We start from the raw sequence: 27,666 nt of genomic DNA, 5'->3' as shown, positions 1-27,666 counted from the left end.
GAAAAAAATTGCGCTCATCTCCATTTTCTCAATTACGACTTGAACCGATATGTATCCCACTTCTGATAACGGCCGGGGTGGCTCGCTATCAGAATTATTATTGATTGAGATCACTTGTGGGCGGCTGTGGGTAATATCGGATTCAAGGAATACACTGCTTATCACTTCTCAACTCGTTATAATTGATTCACAGGCTCATGTACAACGAACAATGCTTTAGCTACGATCCATATTTCCAGAATGACTAATGTCAGACGCGCATCGTACAAGAAGTCTCTTCGAACACAGCTCGTGTTCTAATTTCGATTTATTAAAGTTGATTTCTTCTTCTGATTGCGACATATAGATGATTACTTAAGTACTTATGCTCAATGAATAACCTAATTCTACGTAAGTCAATGTCAGAAGTCAGAAGAAGCGGGAGATGTGTGTCAGGACCACGTCAAATGGAGGTCTGTGGTCTCTGCCTACCCCTCTGGGTTACGGGCGTGAGTTATGTTTTTGTTACATTAATTGCTTTACTTTTTTCCAGACTGGAAGGAGTGTAATCGTGGGTTTCCACTGTCGAATCACCTGGATAAGATTTTTTTTTATTTCTGAAATTTCAAAATTTCAAAAATTATAATTTAATTAATAGTACAAAATAGTACACAAATATAAAGTTACGAAGCTACATACACACTTGAATCACTTAGTCATAGGTTAAAGTATATAATTATGTAAAACTATATAATCTTTATAGGTACATAGGTGAATACATTAGGGGGATTGTTTACCAAGAGTCCTGTCACAGATAATATGGGAATGATGTTGAGGCATACCTGGATTATCGTTGCATTAAGGCGCTTACTCATTGTCTTACAAATTGATGACTTGCAGAATTTAAACATATACATATTCATTAGCACTTGAGAATGAAATGATTAGGTGTTCAAATACTAATTTATTCTCATGGACTAATGGAACTCAAAATCGTGTAACGTATAAAGCTGCTACAACAGAATAACATATTCGATTATGTACGAAGTAGATTTAGGTACAATTATGTAATTATCTTTCTTCTCTTCTCATGATCTCCTCAATAAAGAGTCAATAATACTTCATATTTTGCATCGTGAGAAAATAAGATGATTCAATTATTGATAAAGTAGCATTCCATCATAATTCTCAGAACCAGCATCAGACGATCTTGAGTAGTAATTGAATATGAATGCAGCAATAATCGATTTAGCACTACATTAACAAGATGAACTCTGGGGAAAAATATTAAGAGGCACGAAATGGAAGTATATTTTACAAGGACGGACGAGTGATAGTTTTAACGATTGAAAACCATAGACAAAGACAATGACAAAACAATTCAATGACAATAGAAATAAAATGAAGTATACGTATAATATAATTTTCATAGGTTTCATTAGGCTATTTTGATTGAGGACTACCAGCAAACAAATTTATAGTAGCAGTTATAGTTTGTGATCCTTTAGGGTCAAATATTAGCTATACATAAACGTCTATATACAAACGGTGTAATACCACGTTGAGCCATCACAGTCAGAATGCCATATTTGTATTTTAACAGAATTACAACAATAACATTCCGTCTCACAGATTCAATTGGCTTGGAAAAGATGTTTCACTTATAAAAAAATTGACACAATTTAACCAAGTTAACGAATCAATACGTAAGTCATCTCTGTGATCACAAGGATTACTCAGAGATAATATGTCCCGAATCGGTAGCAAAGCTTTATAAACTGTTGTAGTTAGCAGAGATAAATTGTCCATCTGTCTTGCTTCCAATGCTATTAAATTTCACACAAAAGAATGAAATTTTTCGGCAACCTTCGACGGGTTTTCGTAACATTCTATACATCTTGACTGTATATACTTATTATAGTAGTAAAAATTAAAAATAATTATTAATTATTCGAATTTAATCGAATCTGGGTAAGCTGTCCGTGATATTTTTCTAGGTAATAGAGGTTTCTCTAAACCGAGTTCCTCGCATAAGAACTTCGTCCGTGGGGACCAGATATTGGCTCTCGCTTATAGAGGTTTCACACTTATCCAAGTTCGATTGTAGATAAATAATTCAATTCAATTCAATTTCCAAGCAGTGGCTTTTAGGTGTGCCAACTGGGCACCGATTGTTTCGCCAGTGTCGCGTTGAAGAGGGAGGCTCGAAGGAGATTGATCGGTGACATATGTTGCAAAATTTGATCAGCTATGTAGTAAAGAGAAGTTTATTTTTAATATTAGCCACACTCACACCTACAACAGAACAAAAGGAACAAACATTAATTAATTATTATATATAAGAAGTATTTAATCATAATACACTACAGTTTAATTTTATTACATTCTATATATTTACATAAAAATCTACAATATGAACTAAACACAAAAGTTAACAAATACTCAACGTTTACGGGACGTGGGATGTTAGGGGGGAGGACATCATAAAGAGGATGAAGAAGTTTGGGACAGTTGAAAAGAATGTGTGATACAGTGCCTTCATCCAAGCCGCATTCACATATAGAGCTATTCCTTATTCGTAGTTTGGCCAGAAAAACAGGTGTACAAGAGTGACCAAGCCGTAACCGGGAAATAGTAGAGGTGATCCAGCGATCAGCATGCCTATATTTGAAAAACCAGGGTCGAGTTGGTATGTCCGGCTAGATTGAGGCATAATATTTTCCTTTGATGGACTTTGATTCATTCCAGAGTGTATTCCAAGATCGGTTAAGGTAAGTTTTTGCAAGACCGCATAAATCTTGAGCCGAGTTTTGGAAATGGTCAAGAGAGCCAGAGATAACAGCTAATTTAGCGCAGGAATCAACAGTCTCGTTTCCAGGGATACCGGAGTGGCTAGGGATCCAAACCAAAATTATGGTTAATCCTTTTTGATTACACGAGAGCAAAGCTTCCCTGATCTTCAAAATAATGGGAAATCTTGACTTGCTTCGAAAAGGGTTTTCTTTTATAGACATTAAACAACTAAGGGAGTCAGTCAAAATTACAGTTTGTTTGAGGTTATGGGAATGTGCAAACAAAATTGCTTCCAATAAAGCAGTGGCTTCTCCTGTAAACACAGAAGACTCGGGAGGGCATTTAAACTTTAAAATTATTTTATACCTGGGAACCCAACAGGCAGCACCAACACAGCCATCAGGGGACAGCTTTGATGCATCAGTATAAATAAGAATGTGATTTGACCAATTTTGGTGAATATAATTTTGAAATTTAGTGTTAGTGTCTGGGGCACCTTTAACCAGGCCAATATCAGTGATGATAAGTGGGTTATATACTAGAGCATTATAAGGAGTAGAAAACAATGGATTAAGTGGGAAAGTTGAAACCGGATGAGGGAGATTAGTGTATTTCAAAAAACTATCTACTAAATATGATGAAGAGTTACGGGATTGGGGAGCACTAGATAGTTGAGTTAATCTGGGCCAAAGGGGGTGGGATGATAATTGTAACATCTTGCTAACAAACCGGTCACAAAGGTACTGGCGACGAATTGTTAGAGGAGGATCCACACATTCCACTTGAAGTGCATTGGTGGGGGAAGATTTCATTGCGCCCAGTATAATTCTGAGGCATCTGAATTGAATATTATTAAGTTTTTGAACTGCAGATTTATTAAAAGGTTCAAGAATAAACATGCAATAATCCATATGACTTCTAACTAAGGCATTATATAAAAGTTTTAAGGAGTATGGGTGGGCACCCCACCAGACTCCTGCCACTGCTCGTATCACATTAATCCCTTTTTCACATTTTTTGATAATATGTTCAGAATGTGCAATTCCAGAAAGGCGGTTATCAAGGTAAATACCCAAAAACTTTATTTTATCTGAAAGATGGATTAGTTGATCCTCAATTGAAAATTGGAAGGATGGAAGAGACCTTTTCCTTGTAAAAACCACTGCCTGGCATTTCCCTACAGAGAGGGACAAACCATGATCAGAAAGCCACTGACCTAGATAATATAAAGCAGAATTAATACGACAAGATATTTCCTCTACACTGCCAGAGCTGTGATAGAGGGCAATATCATCAGCGTATTGCAGGATGTTACAAAAACTGCTGACAGACAATTCGAGATCATGTGTATAAATGCTATATAGAAGAGGGCTGAGAACTGACCCTTGAGGGAGACCTTTCCAGACGAGTCTGGGGGGAAGAGAGGATGACTGGTGTTTGACCACTATGGACCTGCAGAACAGCAGGCTACATATAAAATGTGTTAACTTCGGCGGGATACTCAGAGATTGCAATTTTTGCCTGAGTACCGGAAGTTGAACGTTGTCATATGCAGAAGCGATATCTAGAAAAACGCCCGCAAGGTACTCGCCTTTTGTAAAGGCTATCCGGATGTCTGTTGTCAATATGCCGAGGCTGTCAGTAGTACTCAGTCCCTTCCGAAACCCGAATTGGGAGGAGGGAAGAATATTCTTACTTTCAATTATCCATTCCAGGCGGTTTTTAAGAAGATGTTCTGTTATTTTTGCCAATGTAGTTGACAAAGCTATGGGTCTATAGGAATTAGAATCCAAGGGATTTTTACCAGGTTTGATGACAGGAATAACTATTTGGGATTTCCAGGAGTGAGGAACAGTACCAGTTTCAAAAAATTTATTAATTATATTGAGGAAATGGATTTTAGCTTTGTCATTTAGATTAGTCAAAAACGAATAAGGGACGCCATCTTCCCCTGGTGTTGAATCCTTTAAGCCATTCAGAGCAATTTGGAGCTCAGAAAAAGAAAAGGGAGCATCCATATCATCTGAAGAGGGAGTTGGAGTAAAATTTGGAAACGAGTCAATATTAGGGACATAAGGTGGAGCCAATTTGTCAGCAAAGTCATTAAGCCAATCCAAGGGATTGTTGGATGAGGGATCAGTATGGCTGAGGGAACGTCGAAATTTCCTAATATTCGTCCATACAATTGAAGATGGGGATCTAGGACTAAGTGATTCACAAAACCGAGTCCAACTACTTCTTTTCTTCTTTGTAACTAACTTTTTAACTTTGGAATCAAGCCTCTGATATTTAATAAAGTTCTCCTGAGACATACAATTTGAATATGTCTTTTCTGCAGATGTTCTTTGAGCAAATAAATCATTGCATTCATCATCCCACCAGGGAGAAGAAAGCAGATGATTTTTGGGAGGGTGTTTTTTAGGAATATGAGAGTCAGCTGAAGATATGAGAGATTTTAAAAAAAGATCGTAGCATGCCAAAATATTTCCATCACTTACCGGATCTGGCAAGGAGTCTATCAAGAAATCAACAGATCTGGCATACTCTGTCCAATTTGCTTTTTTAAGTAGATATTTTAAAAGCGGGTCATGAGAAGAAGGAAAGAAGGACCTATTGTTTAATGAGAGAATGATAGGAAAGTGATCACTGCCATATGAGGATGGGAGGGTTTTCCAAGTAATCTGGGAGGCAAGATTAGGAGAGCAGAGGGAAAGATCCACGGCAGTTTTAGGGTTCTGATTTGGGAATACCCTGCGCGTTGGAGAGCCATCATTGAGGATGCAGAGACCTACATCATCAAGTATGTCAATCAGCAGCGGAGCAAACCCATCACAGCCATAGCACCCCCACATGGTGTGGTGAGTGTTAAGGTCACCCAAGGCGATGATAGGACTTGGGACCGAAGATAAGATTGATTGTAGTTCAGGAAGTAGAGATGGGGTGGGGTGAGGAATATACACAGATACAAAAGAAATGTCTAAGGCACGGACAGCAACAGCATTAATCTGTTGACTATGCGGAGGAAGGGGGATTTGGGAAAAGGGAAGGGAGTGCCGAACAAGGATGGCACTGCCTGCATACCCATCATTTCTGTCATCCCTCAAACAGGAGAAACCAGGTACCCGGAACCGGGAACCAGGCATTAACCATGTCTCCGAGATGGCAACAATGACAGGTTTATGCAGGTTAATGAGGGAGCATAACTCGTGTTTTTTGGGCCGTAAGCTTTTACTGTTCCATTGAAGTATGGTTGTTGGGGCCATCTTGGAGGATTTTAAAAAGTTTGGAAATGTTTTTGGCAACGTTGGACGGTAGAGGAATGTCACTACAAGGAGTGATAAGACTGAGAAGGAGAGTGGAAAGTTGTTCTAACATAGGTAGAGTTTCATTGGGGGGAGAATTTTGATTGAGAGCATGTCCATTCGGAAGGGATGAAGCACATTCACCAACAATATTCTGGTGAGCACCTCTATCATAACCCTTGCCTGGAGGGGCTCGAGGGCGAGGAGACCGGAATGTTGTTTGACGGTAGGAAGTTTTGGGTTGAGTTGTCGGACAGGAAGGGGTCTTAGGTGAATAGGCGGGAGGAGTAAACATTTCCTTTGCCATCTCAGCATAGGATCGCCGGACAGAAGGGAATTGAGCTGCCGCTTCCATGTAGGATATATTATTCTGAGACATAATTACTTTAATTGATTGCTGTCTAGTGAATTCGGGACAAGCCTTGTCATTGGCAAAATGTTTGCCTGAGCAATGTAGACATGAGGCTAGATTTTTATCTATTTCACAGGATTCCCCTGCATGGGACTGGGAGCACCTAAAACATCTGGGTTGTGATCGGCAGATTGTTTTGGTATGGCCAAAACGACAGCAGTTTAAGCATTGAATGGTAGGAAGTTTGTAGGTTTCGATAGGTAATGATGTGTGGTAAGAATAAACTTTACTTGGAAGTATTTGACCCCTAAAGGTCAGGACAACAGACTGAGTTGGTATCCAGGTGGTGACATTTTCCTGAGTTGTTTTTCTGTTCAACCTTCGGGCTTTGAGCACCTCACCACAGCCTGGGGGAAGCTCCAAAGATTGAACGAGCTCACTCATCGACCAGTCTATGGGGACTCCCTTCACCAATCCCATTCTGGTCATATTATATGTGGGGATGAAGGCTTTGAATTTACATAGGGAGAGGATAGGATTGACCAGGAAGTGGTTGGCTGCATGAGCTGTTGAAAACTCGACGATTATTTTGTTACGACCAACGTTTTTAACACCATCATGTAAGATGGAGCTTATTTTATGTTTGTGAAGGAATTGACCGAAAGTAATGGCTCTTAACGAGGCTCCGGAAGTCGGGTCTTCGACGTCCCTAGAGACTTGGACGACGAATGGTCCTTTATCATCGTTGGCGTAAGATTTAAGGCCTTCGGCAAATGACGGGTGAATATATAAATTTTCTATAGATGGGTTTGCTTGGGAGGGATCAGACAAAGATTTTTTAGAAGAGGAGGAGACTGTTCCATCGTCTGCTTGCCGTTTGCGGGAAGGAGTGGCTCCCGGATCGGGAGGTTCGCTTGGAGGGTCTGTTTCCATTTTGGTCTCACGAATTAACAAATAGTTTTCTACTTACCAGCAGCAAAAGAGTTAGTATTAACCAATTTAAAATATAAATAAGAACTTTTTACACTTAAAATGCAAAATAAAAAACACCAAAACCTCGATACACGTGCGTCCACCGACCTGTCAAAACGTGAATCCTCTACATTTCAAAACACTAAACTCGCATTCATAAATAATTCAAGTAATTCTTTTCTATTATATCTCTTGATTACAGAGTAATTTTAATAAAATAAAATACCTTTTATCTTTTACCTTGTAGATTATTCAAATACGAGAATGATCACAAAATAAAATAATAAATTCGATGTTGTATTCTAAAGAAAGTAACTTCAAAGGTGTGACCTTTTAAAGGGTTGATCATTTCAGTTGTAATACTTTCATATCCCATTACGATCCGTCGTTTCGTTCATTTTCACGTATGAAGGGATAAATTGGTTCCCTATTGTTCCATGTAAGATAAGAAAAAGGAAACAAAGTATCCTATACTTTGTTTCAATAATATATGAACCCATCAACTGTTTTATATTTCTTTTTAAGTTTTTTTTTTATTTTTTCACTCTTAGACTATGTGGTAGTGTAATTTATGCATTTGTTTATTTATTTTAATAAGGATTATATTATGTAATACGTCGATATCTTATATATTGTTATAAAACATATGTATAGTTTATAAATGTTTAACTTTAAGAATATCAAAATGTATCTCTTCGTTTAGAAATAATTAATGACGTATTTTCTTTTTTCAATAACAACAGTAAATGAAATTGGTAAGATGATTGTATTATTTAAAGAACTTTAAACACTTATATTGCTCGTTTATGATCGTGTACTCAAGATTATTGATATATCCTTTTTGCCACACCTACATTTTTTCTAAATTTTTCTATTTTTTTTTTATTTAAAAAGAAATTAAAACGATGTAATTTCTACGTATTTAATTGGTATTATAATATTCTCTATCTGTCTTTAATTTTATTTCGTCATGGTTTTTCGATCTCATGTTAAAATCAAAAGGTTAGTAATGTTTAAAATGTATCCTTGGACTAGTAAAATATTAATATACATGTAGAACCTAAATAAGACTTTGTCGTCTCACTGAACGTAAAAGTAAGTGAATTCTGCGGTTCTTTAAATATTTGAAGCAGTTACTTGCTCACCACATCCTCATCAATAGTTTATTCAGCTAGAAACGGGAATAAATAACGTAAGAGTAGAACTACAAATTATCCACTAATTGATTAAAAAACAAGTTGTACCTCTTTTCGCTTGGATTAGTAAAATAAATGATGGCTCATAAAAAACCCCATTTGATTAAAAAACAAAATAGCAAATTTATTTCAGTTTAGATTTCAGTTTATCCGAAAAAAAATATCAATTAAAACTTTTTATTAATGTTGATAAAAGCATAAAATGTATATGTATATGTATAGCTTTTATATCTTTAGGTGAAGTAAAATGTTTTTATATAAGGGCTCGAAGAACCATGACATTAAGGCATGTTGAATTAGTTGCTTGACCTCTTGAGTATACGTACCCTGTTAGCACGTCGTGTCTCACCGTGATGGCGTGTTTGTCTGTGTACGCGCACGAGCCCGCGCGAGTGACGTCACCGCACCGCAGCGAGCTGGCACCGCCGCGAGCGCCGCTTCCCCGTCCCGGCAGTCGCAAACCAACAACGACGCGAGACGCACGCTCTTTTATATTAAAAATTTGCTGTAATTTCTTACAAATATACGGATTTTATGTACAATTTTGTTTTGCTGAATTCATCGCAAACAAAGTGGCGACCGTGACAGGACTGTCAAATCTACAATTCAACGAGAAGACGAAGTTAAACGTCGTCGTAATATAACGGAATTCACTTCGCAACAGGGCCGACGGAAATACTGGTTTGAATACTATTCTGGAGGTCAACCTAAGGGAGGTGATTCGTTCCTTATACAAATTCCTCTTTCTTCTGTTTCTTTGTGTAAATGAATGCTAATTTCTCTTGAGTGTTATTGAAGGATCTAGCTTTATGCGTTCTTCTACCGCTAACTAGCTAAGTGCACAAAACTTTCTACAGTTATTTAAATATTGCAATTACGTCTCGCCGCTCGATACTATTTACAGTGCATAATAATTAATTACGACTCGCAAGAATAACTTTTTCTGTATCTTTTTAATTAAATACAGGCTTAATTAATTACTATAGTTTAGTACATTGCTAAGTAAATTGCTTTGAGCTTAACAGCAAATATTTTAGTCTTTATTTAGGGCTAAAGTAAAATTATAAATAGTACATAAGCATTTTGCTCTTACAAGCACGTCGTTTATTAATTTTTTAAACGATTGCCAAGCTTATTTCGATTGAAAATTTTGTTCTTTTTCTTAACAGTTATCTTAAATTATATTATTTAAACATTTTAACGGTTTTGCCTAACGTTTCAGCTGTGGAAGAAATATCATTACGCTTACAACGTGCGGGGCGCAGCCAGCGTCAGCAACGGAACAAACACTTTGGGGCTCGCACGGTTTGACTGCACATTTTTAATTTTTAAATAGCTCATTCTTTCTGCTACACGATGCCGGAGAGTGAATCGTATGGATTGAAAGAATTGTTGAAAAAACGTAGTACAATAAAAGGTCGATTGACTAAATTTAAAGAGTATTTAACCGTTTTATCTCAAATTAAGCCTGTGGATTTGACTACTTTACAAATTAAAGAAGTTACTTTAAGATTGGCAAAATTTCAAGAATTGTTTTCATCATTTGATAATTTACAGAGTCAAATTGAATTGTTAAGCGTTGATGATGATGAACAGCTTAAAGAGAGGGACCTATTAGAGAATCAATTTTATTCTTCTATTTCAACTGCACAAGATATCCTTGACGCAATTCCAGTTACTAAAGAGCGTTTCGATGGGTCCATGGCTTCTGCTGTTTCAGGTAGTTGTTCTCACGCTATTAACACTGTTAAGTTGCCTACAATTAAATTACCTACCTTTGACGGAAACTACCTCAAATGGCTGGAATTCAGGGATACCTTCGACTCGTTGATTAATTCCAATGATTCTATACCTACTATAAATAAATTCCATTATTTACGATCAGCTTTAGAAGGAAGTGCTACTGTTGTAATAAAATCAATAGAGTTTACTACGGCGAATTACAAGGTTGCGTGGGATTTATTATGTGAAAGATATAACAATAAAAATATATTAATTAATAATCACCTAAAGGCGTTGTATCACATTGAACCTATTACTCGAGAGTCTTTTAAAGCCCTACGTTACCTTATAGATCAAGTGTCAAAGAATTTAAGGGCACTCGGTACTTTAGGCTTGCCAACGGAGCAATGGGATGTTTTGGTTGTGTTTATGATGTCATCTAAGTTAGACGTTACAACTAATAGAAAGTGGGAGGAGCACAAAAACAGTCTTACCACATTGCCTACTTTAAATGATTTTAATACGTTTTTGAGAAATCGCGCTGATGTCTTGGAAACAACTCAAAGTACCCGGTGCGATAGGCCTGATAACAAGTCACATTTCAAATCACAACATTCTTCTAAGTCTTTAGTAGCCGCAAGTACTAGTACTGTAGCTCAAAAACGTATATGTAGTATTTGTAAAAACGATCATCGTGTTTACCTATGTCCTACATTTTTAGAAATGAGCTTAAAAGAGAGACAAGATAAAACTGATAAGTTGAAATTATGTGCAAATTGTCTTCGCGAAGGGCATAATGTAAACCGATGTCGTTTAAAGGGATGCTGTCGCTCGTGTAAAGGTAAACATAATAGTCTACTTCACATAGAACAAGAAAATGTTTTAACCTCTGCGCCTGTCTCATTGGCAGTGTCTAGCACTAAACAAGTTTTATTGTGTACTGCTGTTGTTGATATAGTTAACCCACAAAATAATGTGTGTAAACCAGCTCGGATCTTATTAGACACTGGGAGCCAGTCATGCTTTATAACAAATGCTCTAAAAAATAAATTAGATCTTTCTATTAATAAAATAAACTCCGTCAACGTATCTGGCATAAATAATATAGGCTTCAATATTTCTGAGCGCTGTCACATTCAATTGAATTCTCGAGTAAGCTCTTTCACGACTGAGCTAGACTGTTTAGTTGTTCCTAACATTACTGGGACTGTACCTAGTAAAGAAATTAAGTTGCATAACTTAAAATTGCCATTAAATATAACGCTTGCTGACCCCGAATTTTATGAACCGTCTGAAATTGACATACTTATAGGGGCAGACGTCTTCTGGGATATAATAGGTAGCCAGCAGATAAAATTAGGTCCATACCTGCCAACATTGCAAGACTCTAAACTAGGGTGGCTTATATCTGGTCCGGTAGGTGTTGCTTGTTCCAAAGGCAAAGTTATATGCAATTTCACACAATCGGATTTACATGAAACAATGAAGAAGTTTTGGGAGGTGGAAGAATTACCCGCATCTAGTAAAAATAATTCACTCTCACTGGAGGAACAGTTATGTGAAACTCACTTTGTTCAAAATACTACTAGATTAAGCAGTGGTAGATTTTCAGTTAAAATGCCTTTTAAAGAGTCTCCTGAACACTCTTTCGGTGAATCATTTTACAGTGCAAGGGGTAGATTTTTTAATTTAGAGAAAAAACTTTATAAAAATGAACATAAAAGAATACCAAGATTTAGGTCATTTGTCAGAAATTGAACGGCCGCGATTTGGATTTTATTTACCTCATCACGCAGTGATACGTGAACAAAGTGAGACTAGCAAACTTAGGGTAGTGTTCGACGCTTCGGCTAAGTCCTCCTCAGGCAAGTCCTTAAATGATTTACAATTGGTAGGGCCTGTAGTTCAAAGCGATCTATTTTCAATTTTATTACGGTTTAGAATACATAAATTTGTTTTAACAGGAGATATTGAAAAAATGTATCGTCAGGTGGAAATCGACGCTTCTCAGCGACATTTGCAGCTTATACTGTGGCGTGAGAGTGATGAGCAGCCTCTCAAAACATTGCAATTAAATACAGTTACTTACGGTACGGCATCGGCTCCATTTTTGGCCACCAGATGTCTATTACAACTGGCACACGAATGTCAAGATGAAACTATAGCCAACGTTTTAAAGCGTGATTTTTACGTGGATGATCTCAATACGGGTTCAAACGCTATTCAGGAACTTAGGCGAATATACAATGGTGTTAATGATACTTTAAAATCAGCTTGTTTTCCTTTACGCAAATTTCGCACAAATTGCCCTGAGTTATTTAATAGTAAAGATAACGTCTGTGAAGTTCGCGATTGGAATAAAGAATCTACTGTCTTAGGACTTAACTGGTCTCCTAAATCGGATATGCTGTTTTTCTGTGCTAATATGAAAGTGCAGGACATAGTCACTAAAAGAATAGTAACCTCTATGACTTGTAGAATATTTGATCCTTTGGGCTTATTGTCTGCTTGTATAATTAAATGTAAAATATTTCTTCAGCAACTCTGGATAAATAAAATTGGTTGGGATGATCCCATTCCTTCTGACGATTCTCGTAAATGGTCAGACTTTATGCGCAGTCTATCGCGATTGTCATCTATAAAAATACCTAGACATGTGATACAATTTGTTGAGTGCGAAATTGATTTGCACTGTTTTGTAGACGCAGCTCAACACGCATACGGAGCCACAGTATACTTGCGAGCTATTGACAAAGAAGGCCAGATACATATACAACTGTTATGTGCTAAGGCCCGAGTTACGCCATTAAAGGCACTTACAATACCCCGCCTAGAATTGTGTGGTGCTTTACTAGGAGCTCGGTTATGTGATAAAGTATTAGAATCGCTTCCTTGTAACATCCGCAGTAAAACTATATGGACAGATTCTACCATTGTATTAGGTTGGTTAAGAACGCAATCTAGAAACTTAAAAACTTTTGTCAGTAACAGAGTAAATGAAATAAATGAGCTTACTCAAGGATTTACTTGGATGCATGTGCCAACAGATCAGAATCCTGCAGATTTAGCTTCAAGGGGTGTTGACCCACAACAACTTCAGGATTCTACACTGTGGTGGCGAGGTCCTTCCTTCCTTCTGAAGGAAGAATCGGAATGGCCAAAACAAAGTTCTATATCCATTAATAACTTACCGGAATTAAAAGTTTTTACAGTAAATGAAGGGAAAATAGACACAAAGGGTTGTTCGTTGATTGACTTTAATAAATACTCACGATTTGATAAATTGAAAAGAATAGTAGCTTATATATTAAGATTTATTAACAAATGTCGAAAGACGGCTATTCAAAAGACTGGTGCTCCTGATATAGAGGAGTTGGACAAGTCTCTGAATCTATTAGTGAGACAAGCCCAATTTGAATCTTTCGCAACTGAGATTAACAATATTTCAAATAATAAAAAGTTGAACCATAAATCTAGGCTTTTATCATTAGATCCCTTTGTAGATTCTGAAGGAATTCTTCGTGTAGGTGGTAGATTACAGAATTCCAATTTTAACTTTGACAAAAAGCATCCTATACTGTTAGATGGCAAACATCACCTCTCTTTATTGCTTATGAGACACGAGCATATACGTTTATTTCATGCTGGTCCTCAACTACTACTAGCTGCGGTGCGTGAGGAATTTTGGCCTATCGGAGGCAGAAACTTAGCCCGCAATGTAACTAGAAAGTGTGTAATTTGTACTCGTATGCGCGGATCTGTTATCAAGCCTATAATGGGTACTTTGCCGGCCGCGAGAGTATCTCCTAGCTTTGTATTTGAGGCCTGTGGTGTTGATTTTGCTGGCCCCTTCGCGATTTCTAGTAAAAAGGGTCGCGGCAATAACATAACCAAATGTTTCCTTGCTTTGTTTGTGTGTTTACAAACCAAAGCTTTGCACTTAGAGACAGTAAGTTCAATGTCGACGGATGCATTTCTTCTTTGCCTACGCAGGTTTGTCTCTCGGCGAGGTAAACCTCATGTCATTTATTGTGATAACGGCACTAATTTTGTGGGAGCAAAGAATGAGCTAGGTAGAGTTATCAGAGCTAGCCGCCAAAGTGTTTCCGATTACGCAAATAATGAAAAAATTAAATTCGTGTTTAGCCCTGCCTATGCTCCACATTTTGGAGGCATATGGGAAGCAGGAATAAAATCGGCAAAGGGTCACTTAAAACGCGTTATAGGAAATGCTTCCCTAACATTTGAGGAATTAGCGACGTTATTTGCACAAATAGAAGCAATCCTGAATTCTCGGCCCCTTACTCCTCTTTCTTCAGACCCATCCGACTTATATCCTTTAACCCCTGGTCACTTTCTTATTGGGCGACCTCTGGTCTCAGTACCATGTCTGCCTGTCACCAGCACAAGACCCAACCGATATGAGGCAATCGAAAAGATGAGACAACACTTCTGGGACAGATGGCGAAAGGAATTTATAGCTGAACTGCAAGAACGCACGAAATGGAAGACCAGGCAGCAGGATCTAGCTGTTGGAGACATGGTCGTTCTGAAAGAAGATAACTTACCTCCATTACTATGGCGCCTTGGGCGCGTTCTTCAATTGTTTACTGGGCCGGACGGAGTAAACAGAGTAGCAGACATTAAAACTTCCAGAGGAACGATAAGGAGGGCATTTAATAAAATATGCCTGCTCCCTAAAATGCAAGATTAGAATATCACTAAACTATCAATCCTTGAAACAACTCTTTCAACGGGGGGAGTATGTACGCGCACGAGCCCGCGCGAGTGACGTCACCGCACCGCAGCGAGCTGGCACCGCCGCGAGCGCCGCTTCCCCGTCCCGGCAGTCGCAAACCAACAACGACGCGAGACGCACGCTCTTTTATATTAAAAATTTGCTGTAATTTCTTACAAATATACGGATTTTATGTACAATTTTGTTTTGCTGAGTTTATCGCAAACAGTCTGCTTGCTAGCCCACCAGACACGGCGGTAATATAGTTGTATACGATGTTTGTCCGTCTGTGTGTTGTTTTAGATTGTTTAGATTTATTTAATATATAAAAAATGACTTCTTAAATAATAAACTGATGTCTAATTGTGTTATAAAAATTTATAAATGGATAAACCTTTTTTTAATTAATTATTATTTAAATAGATTAAATTAGTATTCGTGTATCTTTGTGTGGTTTTGTCCAGTAATTATTTTATAGATAAGGGTAAAAGAGCATTTTTAATTCTAAGAACTATTATACTATTTCTTTTTCAACTTAGAATAAGAAACAATCACAATATGAAACATGTTCTGTAGATCGTCTTTGTGTAGAGAGAGGAAACATGTTTCAGCAGCAAAAGTAACAATAAACGTTTGGAACAAATGAATTAAGATGCTCATGCTTTGCCTTAAAAAAGCAATAATCGTATTTACTAAACACAACAGTAATTATATATTTTTACACTTTTAATAATTCTATAGTTCACCAGCACATTCTTTGGCCATTAAAATTTATGACTAATATTGTTTCACATCACTGCTTTCCACAATTCAACATATAATTGCCATCGTGTGTTTTCACTACCATAACATCTGTATTTAAGCAGTATTTTTATACAGGTCACACAGCAATGTAAACTCACGATAACGAATGACACGCTAAATTAATTACGGACATTAAATCCCATAACACTTCTGTTATTGCATCGAGGTGAAATTGCCCCAATGTATCATAATTGAATACCACCTCTCGCTCACACACTAGACGTATGACAGAGATAGGTGGCAACCCTTAACCATTCATAGGATTACTCTAATTAGGCAGAGTATGGGTAATATCTAAATGCGGGTAGACGTAGTTTGGTATCCTAAAATCGAATTAACATAACATTAACCGTGGGTTTCTGAGAGTAAAATCTCTGTTTAAAATATTTATTGTATCTCTGTTTTTTTCAATCAAATCAAATCTCAAAGGTAATATCAGGGATGAAGATTTGTTTTATACAGAGATTCTAGTCTTAGAAACCCGCGGTAACTATCACTAAAGTTGGAATGAGTTGAATAATAGATTAGTCGCTTTTATAAAAAAAAATTAAATTGAAGTAACAACATTATGTGGTCTGGGATAATAAAAAAAAGAGAAAGTTACAAAAATTTAAACACTAAAGTATAGTTCCACTCACATGTCGCACAGACTAGAGAGTTATCTGCTAAACTTCAAAACGTCGTAGCGTAAATAAATAGACTTAATAATAAAGCTAACAAATGCATTTGTAATTGATTAGAATAACTTTACCATTATTGGTATAGATTATAAGACCTTAGGTATTCTTAATATTGCGCGATATAAAAACATTTGCCCTAATTTTTCAGGTCATTTGGACGAAGAAGAAGGTCATTACCAATGGATAGAGGGTCTGGCGATCTTAATATCTGTTATAGTTGTCGTCATAGTCACAGCATTCAACGATTACACGAAAGAAAGACAATTCAGGTAAGTGCTCCACTCGGTCACTTATTTTTGTTTAAGTAAATAAGGTTAAAATTGTAGATTATTAACCGTGGGTTTCTGAAACGTAAATATCAGTTTAAATCATATTGTTATCTCTGTTTTGTCAAAGATAATGACAGCGATGGCGATATGTTTTATGCAGAGATTTTAGTCTCAGAAAACAACGGTTAGTCTTCGTGACTATCTACTATCCGTTTTTTTTAATAAAAGGCTTATGTTAGTTTTTGTTGTATCGGAAACTAATTATTTTTACAGTTAGCAATTTCATGTTCACCTGCAAATATAATATTCCGTTATTGCCAAAAACAATTTACATAGGCATGCAGAGGCTGTAATTTTAACGAAGAAAATCTTCACTTTTTCTCATTAAACTTGTATCATATTTTAGGTCACTTTAAGTAATATATGTGTGAATGCTTTATGTTGATTTTAACATAGTTATTTTATAATATTCCAGAGGGCTTCAATCGAGGATAGAGGGCGAGCACAAGTTCGCAGTCATCCGTGGCGGTGAGGTGAAGCAGGTGCCTATCAGCGAGATCGTGGTGGGCGACATTTGTCAGATCAAGTATGGAGATCTGTTGCCTGCTGACGGTGTGCTGCTGCAGAGTAACGACCTCAAGGTATACCAACACCCTGTACACCACACTCTGTATACATAATTTTATACGTGACATCCTGTAGAAAACACTCTTCACGTGATACTCTGTACATGTCACCGACTTCACACTTACAATAGCTCATTAGTGTCCTACTTTTAAAGTGTCATAAGATCCTTGTCTGACTGTATATGTCTTGTCGTGTGTGTCATTTTCTATACCTGAGTAGGATTTATGTATTCTCTGATAGCGGCTTTCACCGCGCCAGATAATTTTGTCGCACTATAACATAAACGCTACTGTTGTACTGATATACAGCGGTAGATTACAGCTGTATTGATGACGCACGGGGTTATAGAAATCTGATTACTTATCTGTACTTAACGCCTGATAACGCCACGCCCATTGCCTAGATAAAAGCAATATTTTAAATTGAAATTTAACTTAACTACCAACCACTTGAAGTCGTTGTATAATGACAGATGTCGTTGGATAGAAATGTTATCTGTCATAAAAAATCGATTAACAATTTTATGTATTTTTTTTTGTTGGTTTGATTACACATATTAACAACGTAACAACGTATTAACCACGTATTTACTGATTTAATTTAAAATTTGAATCACAAAAAAACACTTAGTAAATATATCTTCTTCTAGACTATGTTCTACATCTGTACCAAATGTCATCGAAATCCGTTAAGCCGTTTTGGAGATACGTAGTAAAAAACATCCATCCAATCTAATCCAGGCAATCTTCAAAGTATTAAAGTCGCCAATTCAAAGTTACGTTGTTGACAATTGTTTAACACATAAAGTGCTAATTAAATAGCATTCTGCAACATTTGTCGCAACTAGCGACATAATCAAACAAACGTTATCAAAGATTGAGTAACCTAATGACGTCATTGCAAATAAAGCGATATCGATAAGTGAAGAAAAATACATTAATATCGCATTGCAGTAGTTTTTTCCTACTATTATCAATACTAGAAATAAACAAGAGGTTCTATTCACACGAATTAACAGGCATTCGTCCACCCGGCACTCAATGACGCGAAACTTTCAACACTTAAACTTTAACAACAGCAAACACTTTGGCTGCCGCGAAACGAGACAAGGCGTTGTGTTGATAAGTCTGCGTCAAAATATGACTTACCGTTTATTTACACTATCTAAACACAGATATAAACATACTATCATCCTTCTTATTATCTTTAAAAAAGAGAAAACAATATGTCTTCGCGGATCTGGTAGTGGAAACATGCGGTTAAATTGAATTTGTCAAAAATAAAAGGAGACGGAACCCTTATTAGTATTCACGAGATGTATGTAAACTTATTCAAAACAAGCTTTTGTTATTTTCTTGTTAATTAAAAACCAAATAAAAAAGGGTCTTGACAGACAGACGGACGGACGGATAACAAAGTGATCCTAAAAGGGTTCAAAGCAAAATTTTAGCTCAATCAGTAACCGGGAAGTGGATCAAATTTAATACGCAAGTTTTGATGACAGAACCGTAGCAATTGTAAATACGCAATTCCTATCTACATCTCTAGTTTATAATAACAAAAGTGTGTCATAATTCCAGGTCGATGAGTCCTCGCTTACGGGAGAGTCGGACCATGTCAAGAAAGGTGAATCTTTTGATCCCATGGTGCTATCTGGTACTCACGTTATGGAAGGTAATTTTATGTTTTTTTTATAACAAATCTGTTGTCAAAACATCACTGCTTTGCCTCGTTTATAAAAATGTCTCGAATCTTATTAGTTGGTTTGTTCAATATTTTTGTAGTACTGTTTTACTTTGTATGTTCGTTTATTAAGTACTAGCTGTCGCCCGCGACATCAAAAAGACGTAATAAGTAACATATGTGTTCTTTTATACTATGTTCTACATCAGTGTCAAATTTCATCGAGATCTGTTGAGTCGTTCCGGAGATACCTTCAAACAAACATCCGTCTAAACATTCGCATTTATAATATTAGTAAGATTGGTTAAGTAAAAATGTACAAGTCTAAATGACTTATTATTTTAACGAATGATTCTGTGGTCACTTAAGTTATTTTCACTTACAGACTGCTTAAATAACAAAGCACCTATCAATTTAGATATAAGTTTTACAGTTTGTACAATTAACTTTGTCCATTTTTTTTTATTCTAATTGAACCAATTCCAGGTTCTGGCAAGATGTTGGTGACGGCTGTGGGTGTGAACTCGCAGGCCGGCATCATCTTGACTCTGCTGGGCGCGGCTGTCGACAAACAGGAGAAGGAAATCAAGCAGATGAAGAAAGGTCAGTCATCTTCTGTTGTGTGGCGCTGCTGTAGCATAGTGATGTCCCCCATTAGTACATTGGATATCCTCTCTGTATACTTTGTTGCAAAATAATTGGACCTCATTTTTTATTTACACTGTCTTAATGTAAAATTGGTAATCTACCCTTGGAAAAAATAGAATGTTTAGCTTTTTTATTCACTGATAAAAGATATTTCTGTTAGTAAAGGGATTATTAAAATCAGTCCCGTAGTTTTTGAGTTATTTAAAAACTAAAAATTTAATATTTTGTTCCAGTGTTATGCTATGGATAAAGATAGTGTAGGAAATGTAAATTTTGTTTGAATTTAAATTTCTAAAAACAGAAATGATATCCAAAAATAGTTGAAACTTGCAAAAATCTAGTTTAGTGTTGTCCATACTTTTAGAGAATTATTAGTCAAGATCATCTCGAGCGTATTGCGCGCTAAAGTTCCCAAAACCAAGTGACAGATAGCTGTAGTGAGGCGACGTAAGCGTTGATATTTGACATGTCTAGTGCTGCGCCGATACACCGGCACAGTGTTGATTTTTGTCTCTAACAATACATACTATGCTCATTTTCATATCGATATTTTCGAAAAAAATAATTGTATTATACTTATTAAATGTAACACCGACTCTAATTTAAAATTATTATTGTTTATATTGTTTTGAATATAAATGAGGATAGTTATTGTTCGATGCTTAGTTGCATATTTAGTGTTACCACAAGAAGAATGGAATTGTACCTCTTTACCATGTCACTGCACACTAGGGAATGGGTAACTTGAATTAACGACGAAATTGGTAGATATAAAGTATTATCTATTAATAAATTCGCAATTTAATAATAAACTAACGTAATTACGCGATTTTGAGAAATTTAGTTTATAACTACCTTTAATTTTTATCCTTTTCCACTCTTACTTTAATGTTTTTGCAACGAATTGAAAATAATAATTAAATTTATATTTTCAAAGAATTTATTTAAATTAATATTAGTTAAATGTTTTATGTGTTTTTTTTTATTATTCTACCAATTTCGTTTGTGGATATGAGATTATTTTATAGTTCGACTTGAAGGTTTTGGTTCGTGTTTGGGATAATGGTGATACATGTTAGTCGTTGTTCGTATTGTCTCTGTGTTTGACTAATTGCCTGTCCTGTTGATAGCATGGCATTGATAGCCTCGTCTAGTGTCTATGTTACAGATAAAATAACCTGTCATCTTATAAAATAATCTCGATCGATCTGTTTTTCAAATATTTCAAAACTGTAAAATGTATGCCCCCTAAAGCATAGTCAATGCAAGTTTATTCCTCGATCCAGCACTTGTGGCCAAAAAAAATGAGACAATATTTTTTCTTATTTAATTTAAGTAAAGGATATAACTGCTGGATCGCAATCCATGAAACCCTTTAGTATTAGAGCAACCGATATTCGTCTAGTGTGAATCCATTAAAGACATCCAAATTTTTTTTCTCCACCCCCCGCCCCTGGCCCGCCGCACCCCACATCCATGCCGACGATGAAAAAAACAACCAAATAATTAAAAAAAAATAAACATACACATTTAAACTGCATCGTATAACTGTTGTCTATGGTGCATGGTGTAAAATGTTATCAACGGTCTCCGTTGTAATAAATGTGTATGTATGGCTTGTTATTGGAATGAAATATACCAAAAAAAAAAAACCACGACAATGGATATCGGGAATTATTGTAGAAGCTAAAAAGCAGCAGCGCAAGGGGACCCAGCGCAAGAGTCTCACCGGTAAGTGCCGTCCTTTGCTACGTCCCGCTTCTAATGTCCTGTACACTTGGGGCCAGATTTATGTACCGCTTAACATGTAAATTAATGCTAACGCTATAGAAGCTTCCGAGCCTAATTTGTGAACATTTATTCTGTCCTTAAGTGTACTCAATGCATTATGAATTTCGATCATAAGATTAGAAACACTAAGATGCCTGGATTTTAACCTAAGATGCATTTTTGATCGTAAAATAGTTTTGCATAACAACTAATATTTATTGTAGAGATTTCAAAGTGGAAAATAACAGTTTCACATTTGATATTTTATAGAGTTTGCATCCATTTAAACATTAATGACTGAAATTAAGAAATATATAGATGAATATTAAATTATAAATAATAATATGCTTTTAAATATATTTGCATATACCAAAAGTAATCTACTACATTCTTTGCATCTTTCTAATAATTATAATATTTTTTTTTATATTATTTACTTTATCAAATCGTTCTTGTTTGGTACAAATATTACAATATATTTACTTTAGAGTTATAAAATACATTTTTTTTCAACAAATTATAAACTTTTATTGGAAAAAATACTCGTTAGTATTAGAATTGTCAAAAAATCATTTTAAGCCGTTGGATTCAATTTATCATTATAAATTAAAAAAATAAAATTTTTAGCCTATTATAGAGTCTAGCTAGATAATTTAACTGTAGTTTAACTTTAGTAGCTTCTATTATTACATACTTAGAATTGATTATAGGTTAAAATAAAAATAAACAAACGTACCAAACAAGGAACGAATGATCTAGAACGATCTCTAACATATTATACAACGATAGGAGATGAAGATGCAACTCTGGCGGCGAGCAGCAACAGTCATGGCGCCAACCATCGTGAAGACAACCACGTGGCGCCCACAGACAAACCCGCTGAGACATCGCACAAGAAGGAGAAGTCGGTGCTGCAAGCCAAGCTCACTAAACTCGCCATACAGGTATAATCGTTTTCAAATATCTCAGCGGCTCTGAATATCTTAGAAGTCGCGGCGCAAAACTAAATTTTAACTATGTTCTAATTCATTTATTCATACAGACTTACAAGAGTTACTTTCAACAAACAACAAATGCTTTAAACATCCCAGCCGTCCAGCCGTTCCGGAAATTATCCGGAATAAACGCGAACTTGCGGACAGACAGACTAAGATTTTAAAAATATATTTTTTGTATCACCTACGGATTCCCAAAAGGGTCGATAATGAACTTAAAGCATTCCTAATTCTCACTTTGTCTTCTTCTATTGACCTAAGTCAGAATTAATAATAACAATAATAATTGATCTTAAAAGTAGGTAATTTGGCCATATGCGGTCTGAGGTAACAGTTCATTTTGGAAAAGGGGGGTCACTTGTCCAAAATTGTTTTGGGATCTCTGACCTACGCAAACACATCATGTGTGCAAAGTATAATTTTTTCTCAATATAAGAAACAGACACTACAATTTCATTAGTATATCTAATGTTAGGACTGTTGAGGGTAGCCACACAAGAAAAAGGTTTTATAAGGAAGTATGCGCTGCTGCTCGAGGCAGTCTCTTTCCATCCGTCATTGCGGAACGTCTGACATTTTTGTTTATTTACGTTCGGTTTGAGTTTATACTACAGCGAGGATTATTATGAAATAGAGTTAAATTCATTATTTCGCTGTTAGTTTAATTCTTTTAAAATACTTTTGCATCAAATATCTTACATCAGAAGTGGGATAGGATCCACGTGATTCTATCCACTTTGCTCACTATGTTTGTGTTTGCATTTTCGTGAAAATAAATGCAAAGAGAAAAATGTCAGATCGTTACCGTGATAATTGTTGTAGTCGTAGCAAGTTGAGTCGATATCGAAGGCGTACCAGTGTTCGCAAAACAAGGGTAGCGTGGACCAAGCCGTTTATTCTGCATGGGAATATGTGAGTAGTGAGGCTCACCCGCTGTCTGTGTATTTCACAGCAGACAGGATTGTGGACGCGATCTATTCAATTTGTACTGCGGTAAGATCGAACCAATATTTTTATATTTCAAGTTTTGATGCCAAATAAGTCAACATCAGTGTTTAACACTTCGCGTGTTTTCTTGACAGCTCCTCGAAATTTGTGAACTACTAGAAGGGTCAATAATTAAATAAAACCACAACTGTATTCTGATCTGAGCGTATCTTTATTTTTAACTCGCGGTCCGTATACAATACCACGCTAACCAAACCATAGTGCGATCTAATAAGAACATTACGCCATCTAACGACCTAAGTGATTACAATATAAAAGTTGCATCTTGAACATAGCGCCCACCAAGGACATTTAGTGGAAGAATGTCCTTGATCATATGCCAATGATTATAAACATGCCGTTGATTTAGATTCGTGATACATTAATTTTTTTATAAAGTTTATTGACAATATTACGCATAAGAGACAATTGAACATGTTAAAATTAACCAAAACTTTGTATAATGATTACAAACTAGTAAGAAAAATAAGATGCAAAAAAAAAAAATAATAATAATAAAAAAAGAACATGATTTAAGTAAAGTACTATGTCATTCTTCGAATACTGGTAAAATACACAGTTTATTAGTTGGCCTTTTTATAATACTAGATGATTTTGTGCGCAACGTAACTACACGAGTGATTTTATCATCACCGGGATGTTTCTCTATAATCCGACCCATCAACCAACGACTAGGAGGCATATCGTCTTCTTTTATAAGAACGATATCACCAATCTTTGGCTCTTGAGCCTTGGACGACCATTTATAACGATGCATTAAATTGCTTAAATATTCTTGAGACCAACGTCTCCAAAATGATTGCAACATCCTCTGAACAAATTGCCATCGTGTTAGAGAATGAACATTTGAACTTTCGTAATTAGTGTACTCTGGTATTGAAATTATAGGTTCACCGATTAGAAAGTGTCCTGGGGTCAATGGTATTGGTTCTCCAGGATCATTAAGATTCATAACACTTATCGGTCGCGAATTCAGGCAAGCTTCGACTTGGGTAAGAAGTGTTGTAAGCTCTTCATAGGTAAGTGTCGCATCACCGATAACCCGTTTGAGGTGAAACTTTGTTGATTTCACTCCCGCTTCCCACAAACCACCGAAGTTGGGAGCATGTGGGGGAATGAAATGCCATTCAGTGTTGTTCGCCTCTAAATGTTGTGCTATAGAAGTTTGATATGGCGCGAGTCGCTGTAACTCTCTCGAAGCACCTACAAATGTAGTGCCGTTGTCACTATAAAGTTTGGCACAATGACCACGTCTAGACACAAACCGTCTAAAGGCCGCTAAAAATGCTTGCGTACCCATGTCACTGACTACTTCTAGATGTAAAGCGCGCGTAGACATACAAACAAACAAACATATGTAGCCTTTATATGAATGGTGACCACGACCCTTTGTTGTCCTTACATTTATAGGACCTGCGTAGTCAACACCACTGTGCAAGAACGGTCTCGACGGGTTACATCTGACAGACGGAAGGTCACCCATTATTTGGGCCTTGGTACTGGCTCTTTGCTTAGCACAGGTCACGCATTTGTTAATGTGCCTTTTAACTAAATTTCTTGCTCCAAGTATCCAGTAGGCTGATCTTAAATAGTTTAGCATGAGCTGATTACCTCCGTGTAGTGTCTTGATGTGAGCGTCGGCTACTATTAAGCGAGTAAGATGTGCGTTGTTTGGCAATACTATTGGATGCTTCATCTGTTCATCTAGCGAAGATTTCTCTAGTCTACCCTTTACTCTAATCAAACCGTTTTCGTCTAAATAAGGGCACAATGACCTTAACTTACTTTTCTTTAGCCGTAAGAACCCTTTGTCTTGCAATTGTACATATTCTTCCTTAAAAGTATCTTCCTGTGTTCTTCTGATACAGCATTCTAATGCCTTTTCGAGTTCTTTTTTCTGTAAATAGTCAGTATCGTTTTTACCCTTATTTTTAAATCGACGACAATATGCAATTACTCGTAGTAGTTTTGATAACGAGGAATATCTTTCAAAAGTTTGAAATATATCACAATCCTTGCTTGAAGCTACAACAGCATAAACTTTTAATGTTTGCTCTAAGTCCGTTTTCAGAACATCTTGCTTTTTATAAATAATGGTTGAACTAAGAAAAGTTGGTCCAGAAAACCAAAGGGAATTCTCCACAAGCAAACTGGGTAAAAGTCCTCTTGATGCACAGTCTGCCGGGTTTTCCGTCGTTGACACATGGAACCATTGAGATGGTTGCATTGAAGTCAATATCTCAGATGTGCGATTGGCCACGAACGTTTTCCATCTGCTTGGGTGACTATTTAGCCAAGCTAAAACAACAGTAGAATCTGTCCAAGCAAAGATTTTATTCGTTGAAATCTGCAATACCTCCGCCGTTTCCATCAATAATTTTGAAAGGAGTACTGCCCCACACAATTCCAAACGAGGAATGCTGATCTGCTTTATAGGGGCAACTCTAGTCTTTGCAACTAACAAGGCAATTTTGACCTTGCCTGTGACATCCGTCATTCGCAAGTATACCACCGCTGAGTAGGCTGCCTTAGAAGCGTCACAAAAACCATGTAGCTCACGGTCATCGTTGGAGTTCGTGCCAAGCCAGCGTGGAATGGCGATCTGGGTGAGATGAGACAATTCCTGTCGGTAAGTATTCCATTCTTGTTTCAACTCAGGATTTAATTCTTCATCCCACTCAATTCCAGCGAGCCATAATTTTTGGATAAATATTTTTGCTATCACTACACTCGGAGCTAGCCATCCTAGAGGATCGAACAAACGTGCTATATTTGAAATTACAGCTCTTTTTGTTACAGGTGCAGTCGTCTGCGGTGGAAGATTCACAGTATACTGGAATGCATCTATGCTGCGGTTCCAAGATAGTCCTAAAATTTTAATAACATTGTCTATTTTATGATCTATTCCCTTATCTTCTATGTCCTTATTATTTTTTTCTCCTTGTTGGCTTGTTCTAGTTTCCATTTCCGTACATTGATCTATTTGTTTTTGACCTCCTTGTTGTTGAACTATTTGCTTTTGATCTAATTGATTTTGTATTCCTTGCCTCTCTGCTTCATTTATCTTATTTATAATTTCCTCATTATTACTGTTCCACTTTTGCAATAAAAATCCCCCCTTTCCTAACAATTCTGTCATTTCCTTATAAATTGCTAGTCCTTCTTCTACATTATAGCATCCGGTCATCAAATCATCCATGTAAAAGCAATTTAAAACCTTCTCGGCTGCTAGCGGATATATTTTACCTTCATCGTAAACAATCTGGTGAAGTGTTCTGACTGCCTGGTAAGGAGCTGAAGTGGTTCCAAACGTTACTGTCAGCAATTCGTAATCCCTTATTTCTTTATTTGGACTATCACGCCAGAGTATTCGTTGGTATTTGGTGTCCTCATCAGCTATCCTTATCTGACGGTACATTTTAACAATATCTGCCACTAGACCAATAGGATGAACTCTCCATCTCAACACAGTATGTCTCAAATCTGCTTGCAATGATGGACCGGCTATGAGTGTATCATTTAACGAAACACCTGACTTATATTTTTCCGATGCATTGAAGACTACCCTTACCTTGGTAGTTGTTTTGTCATTCCGTATCACTGCATGGTGAGGTAAGTATACAGCAACATTCCCTTTATTATCATTTACAGGTCTCATGTGATCCAATTGTAAGTATTCTTTTATTACACTAGTGTACTTTTCCTTTAGCTCCTTGTCCTTTTCTAACCTTTTTTCTAATGATTTAAATCTTATTTCAGCTACGGAACGAGTATCTTCAAATTGAGGGTCCTCAATGCGGAATGGTAATCTTACTACGTATCTACCATCTTCTCGTCTTGAGGTAGTAGCGGTATAAAATTCTTCACATTTTTGTTCATCTGGGGTAAGTATCTTTTTATTATTAATTTGTTCTTCAATTTCCCAGAATCGCTTGAGAACATCTTCTTCTCTTATTTGTGTATGCATTACATTAATATTATTGTGTGTGAAGTTAGAATTTTCATTTGAATTATTTACAGCACCTGATAAGATCCATCCGAAATTGGTGTTCTGCGCGATCAAGTTACTTGATGGACTTCTCCTTATACCTTCCTTCAGAATGCAGCTGTAAGCATCAGCTCCTAATA

The 27,666-nt window shown here is 36.5% G+C and overlaps 1 protein-coding gene across 1 annotated transcript in view; it reads left to right on the top strand.

Moving 5' to 3' along the window:
* Positions 1-27,666, top strand: part of LOC123720945 (plasma membrane calcium-transporting ATPase 1-like) — a 34,255-nt gene continuing 6,589 nt past the window's right edge. Inside the window, exons 1-7 of the mRNA XM_045685619.1 lie at positions 1-488; positions 16,687-16,807; positions 17,283-17,448; positions 19,015-19,108; positions 19,604-19,720; positions 21,449-21,496; positions 22,325-22,479. Coding sequence (XP_045541575.1) covers positions 425-488; positions 16,687-16,807; positions 17,283-17,448; positions 19,015-19,108; positions 19,604-19,720; positions 21,449-21,496; positions 22,325-22,479 — 765 coding nt within the window. The 5' untranslated portion in view covers positions 1-424. The remainder of the gene's footprint in view (positions 489-16,686; positions 16,808-17,282; positions 17,449-19,014; positions 19,109-19,603; positions 19,721-21,448; positions 21,497-22,324; positions 22,480-27,666) is intronic.

This window comes from Papilio machaon, chromosome W (assembly GCF_912999745.1).
Source record: "Papilio machaon chromosome W, ilPapMach1.1, whole genome shotgun sequence".
NCBI lineage: Eukaryota > Metazoa > Arthropoda > Insecta > Lepidoptera > Papilionidae > Papilio > Papilio machaon.
Note: the sequence above shows the minus strand (reverse complement) of the source record. Positions and strands in the feature narration are given on the sequence as shown.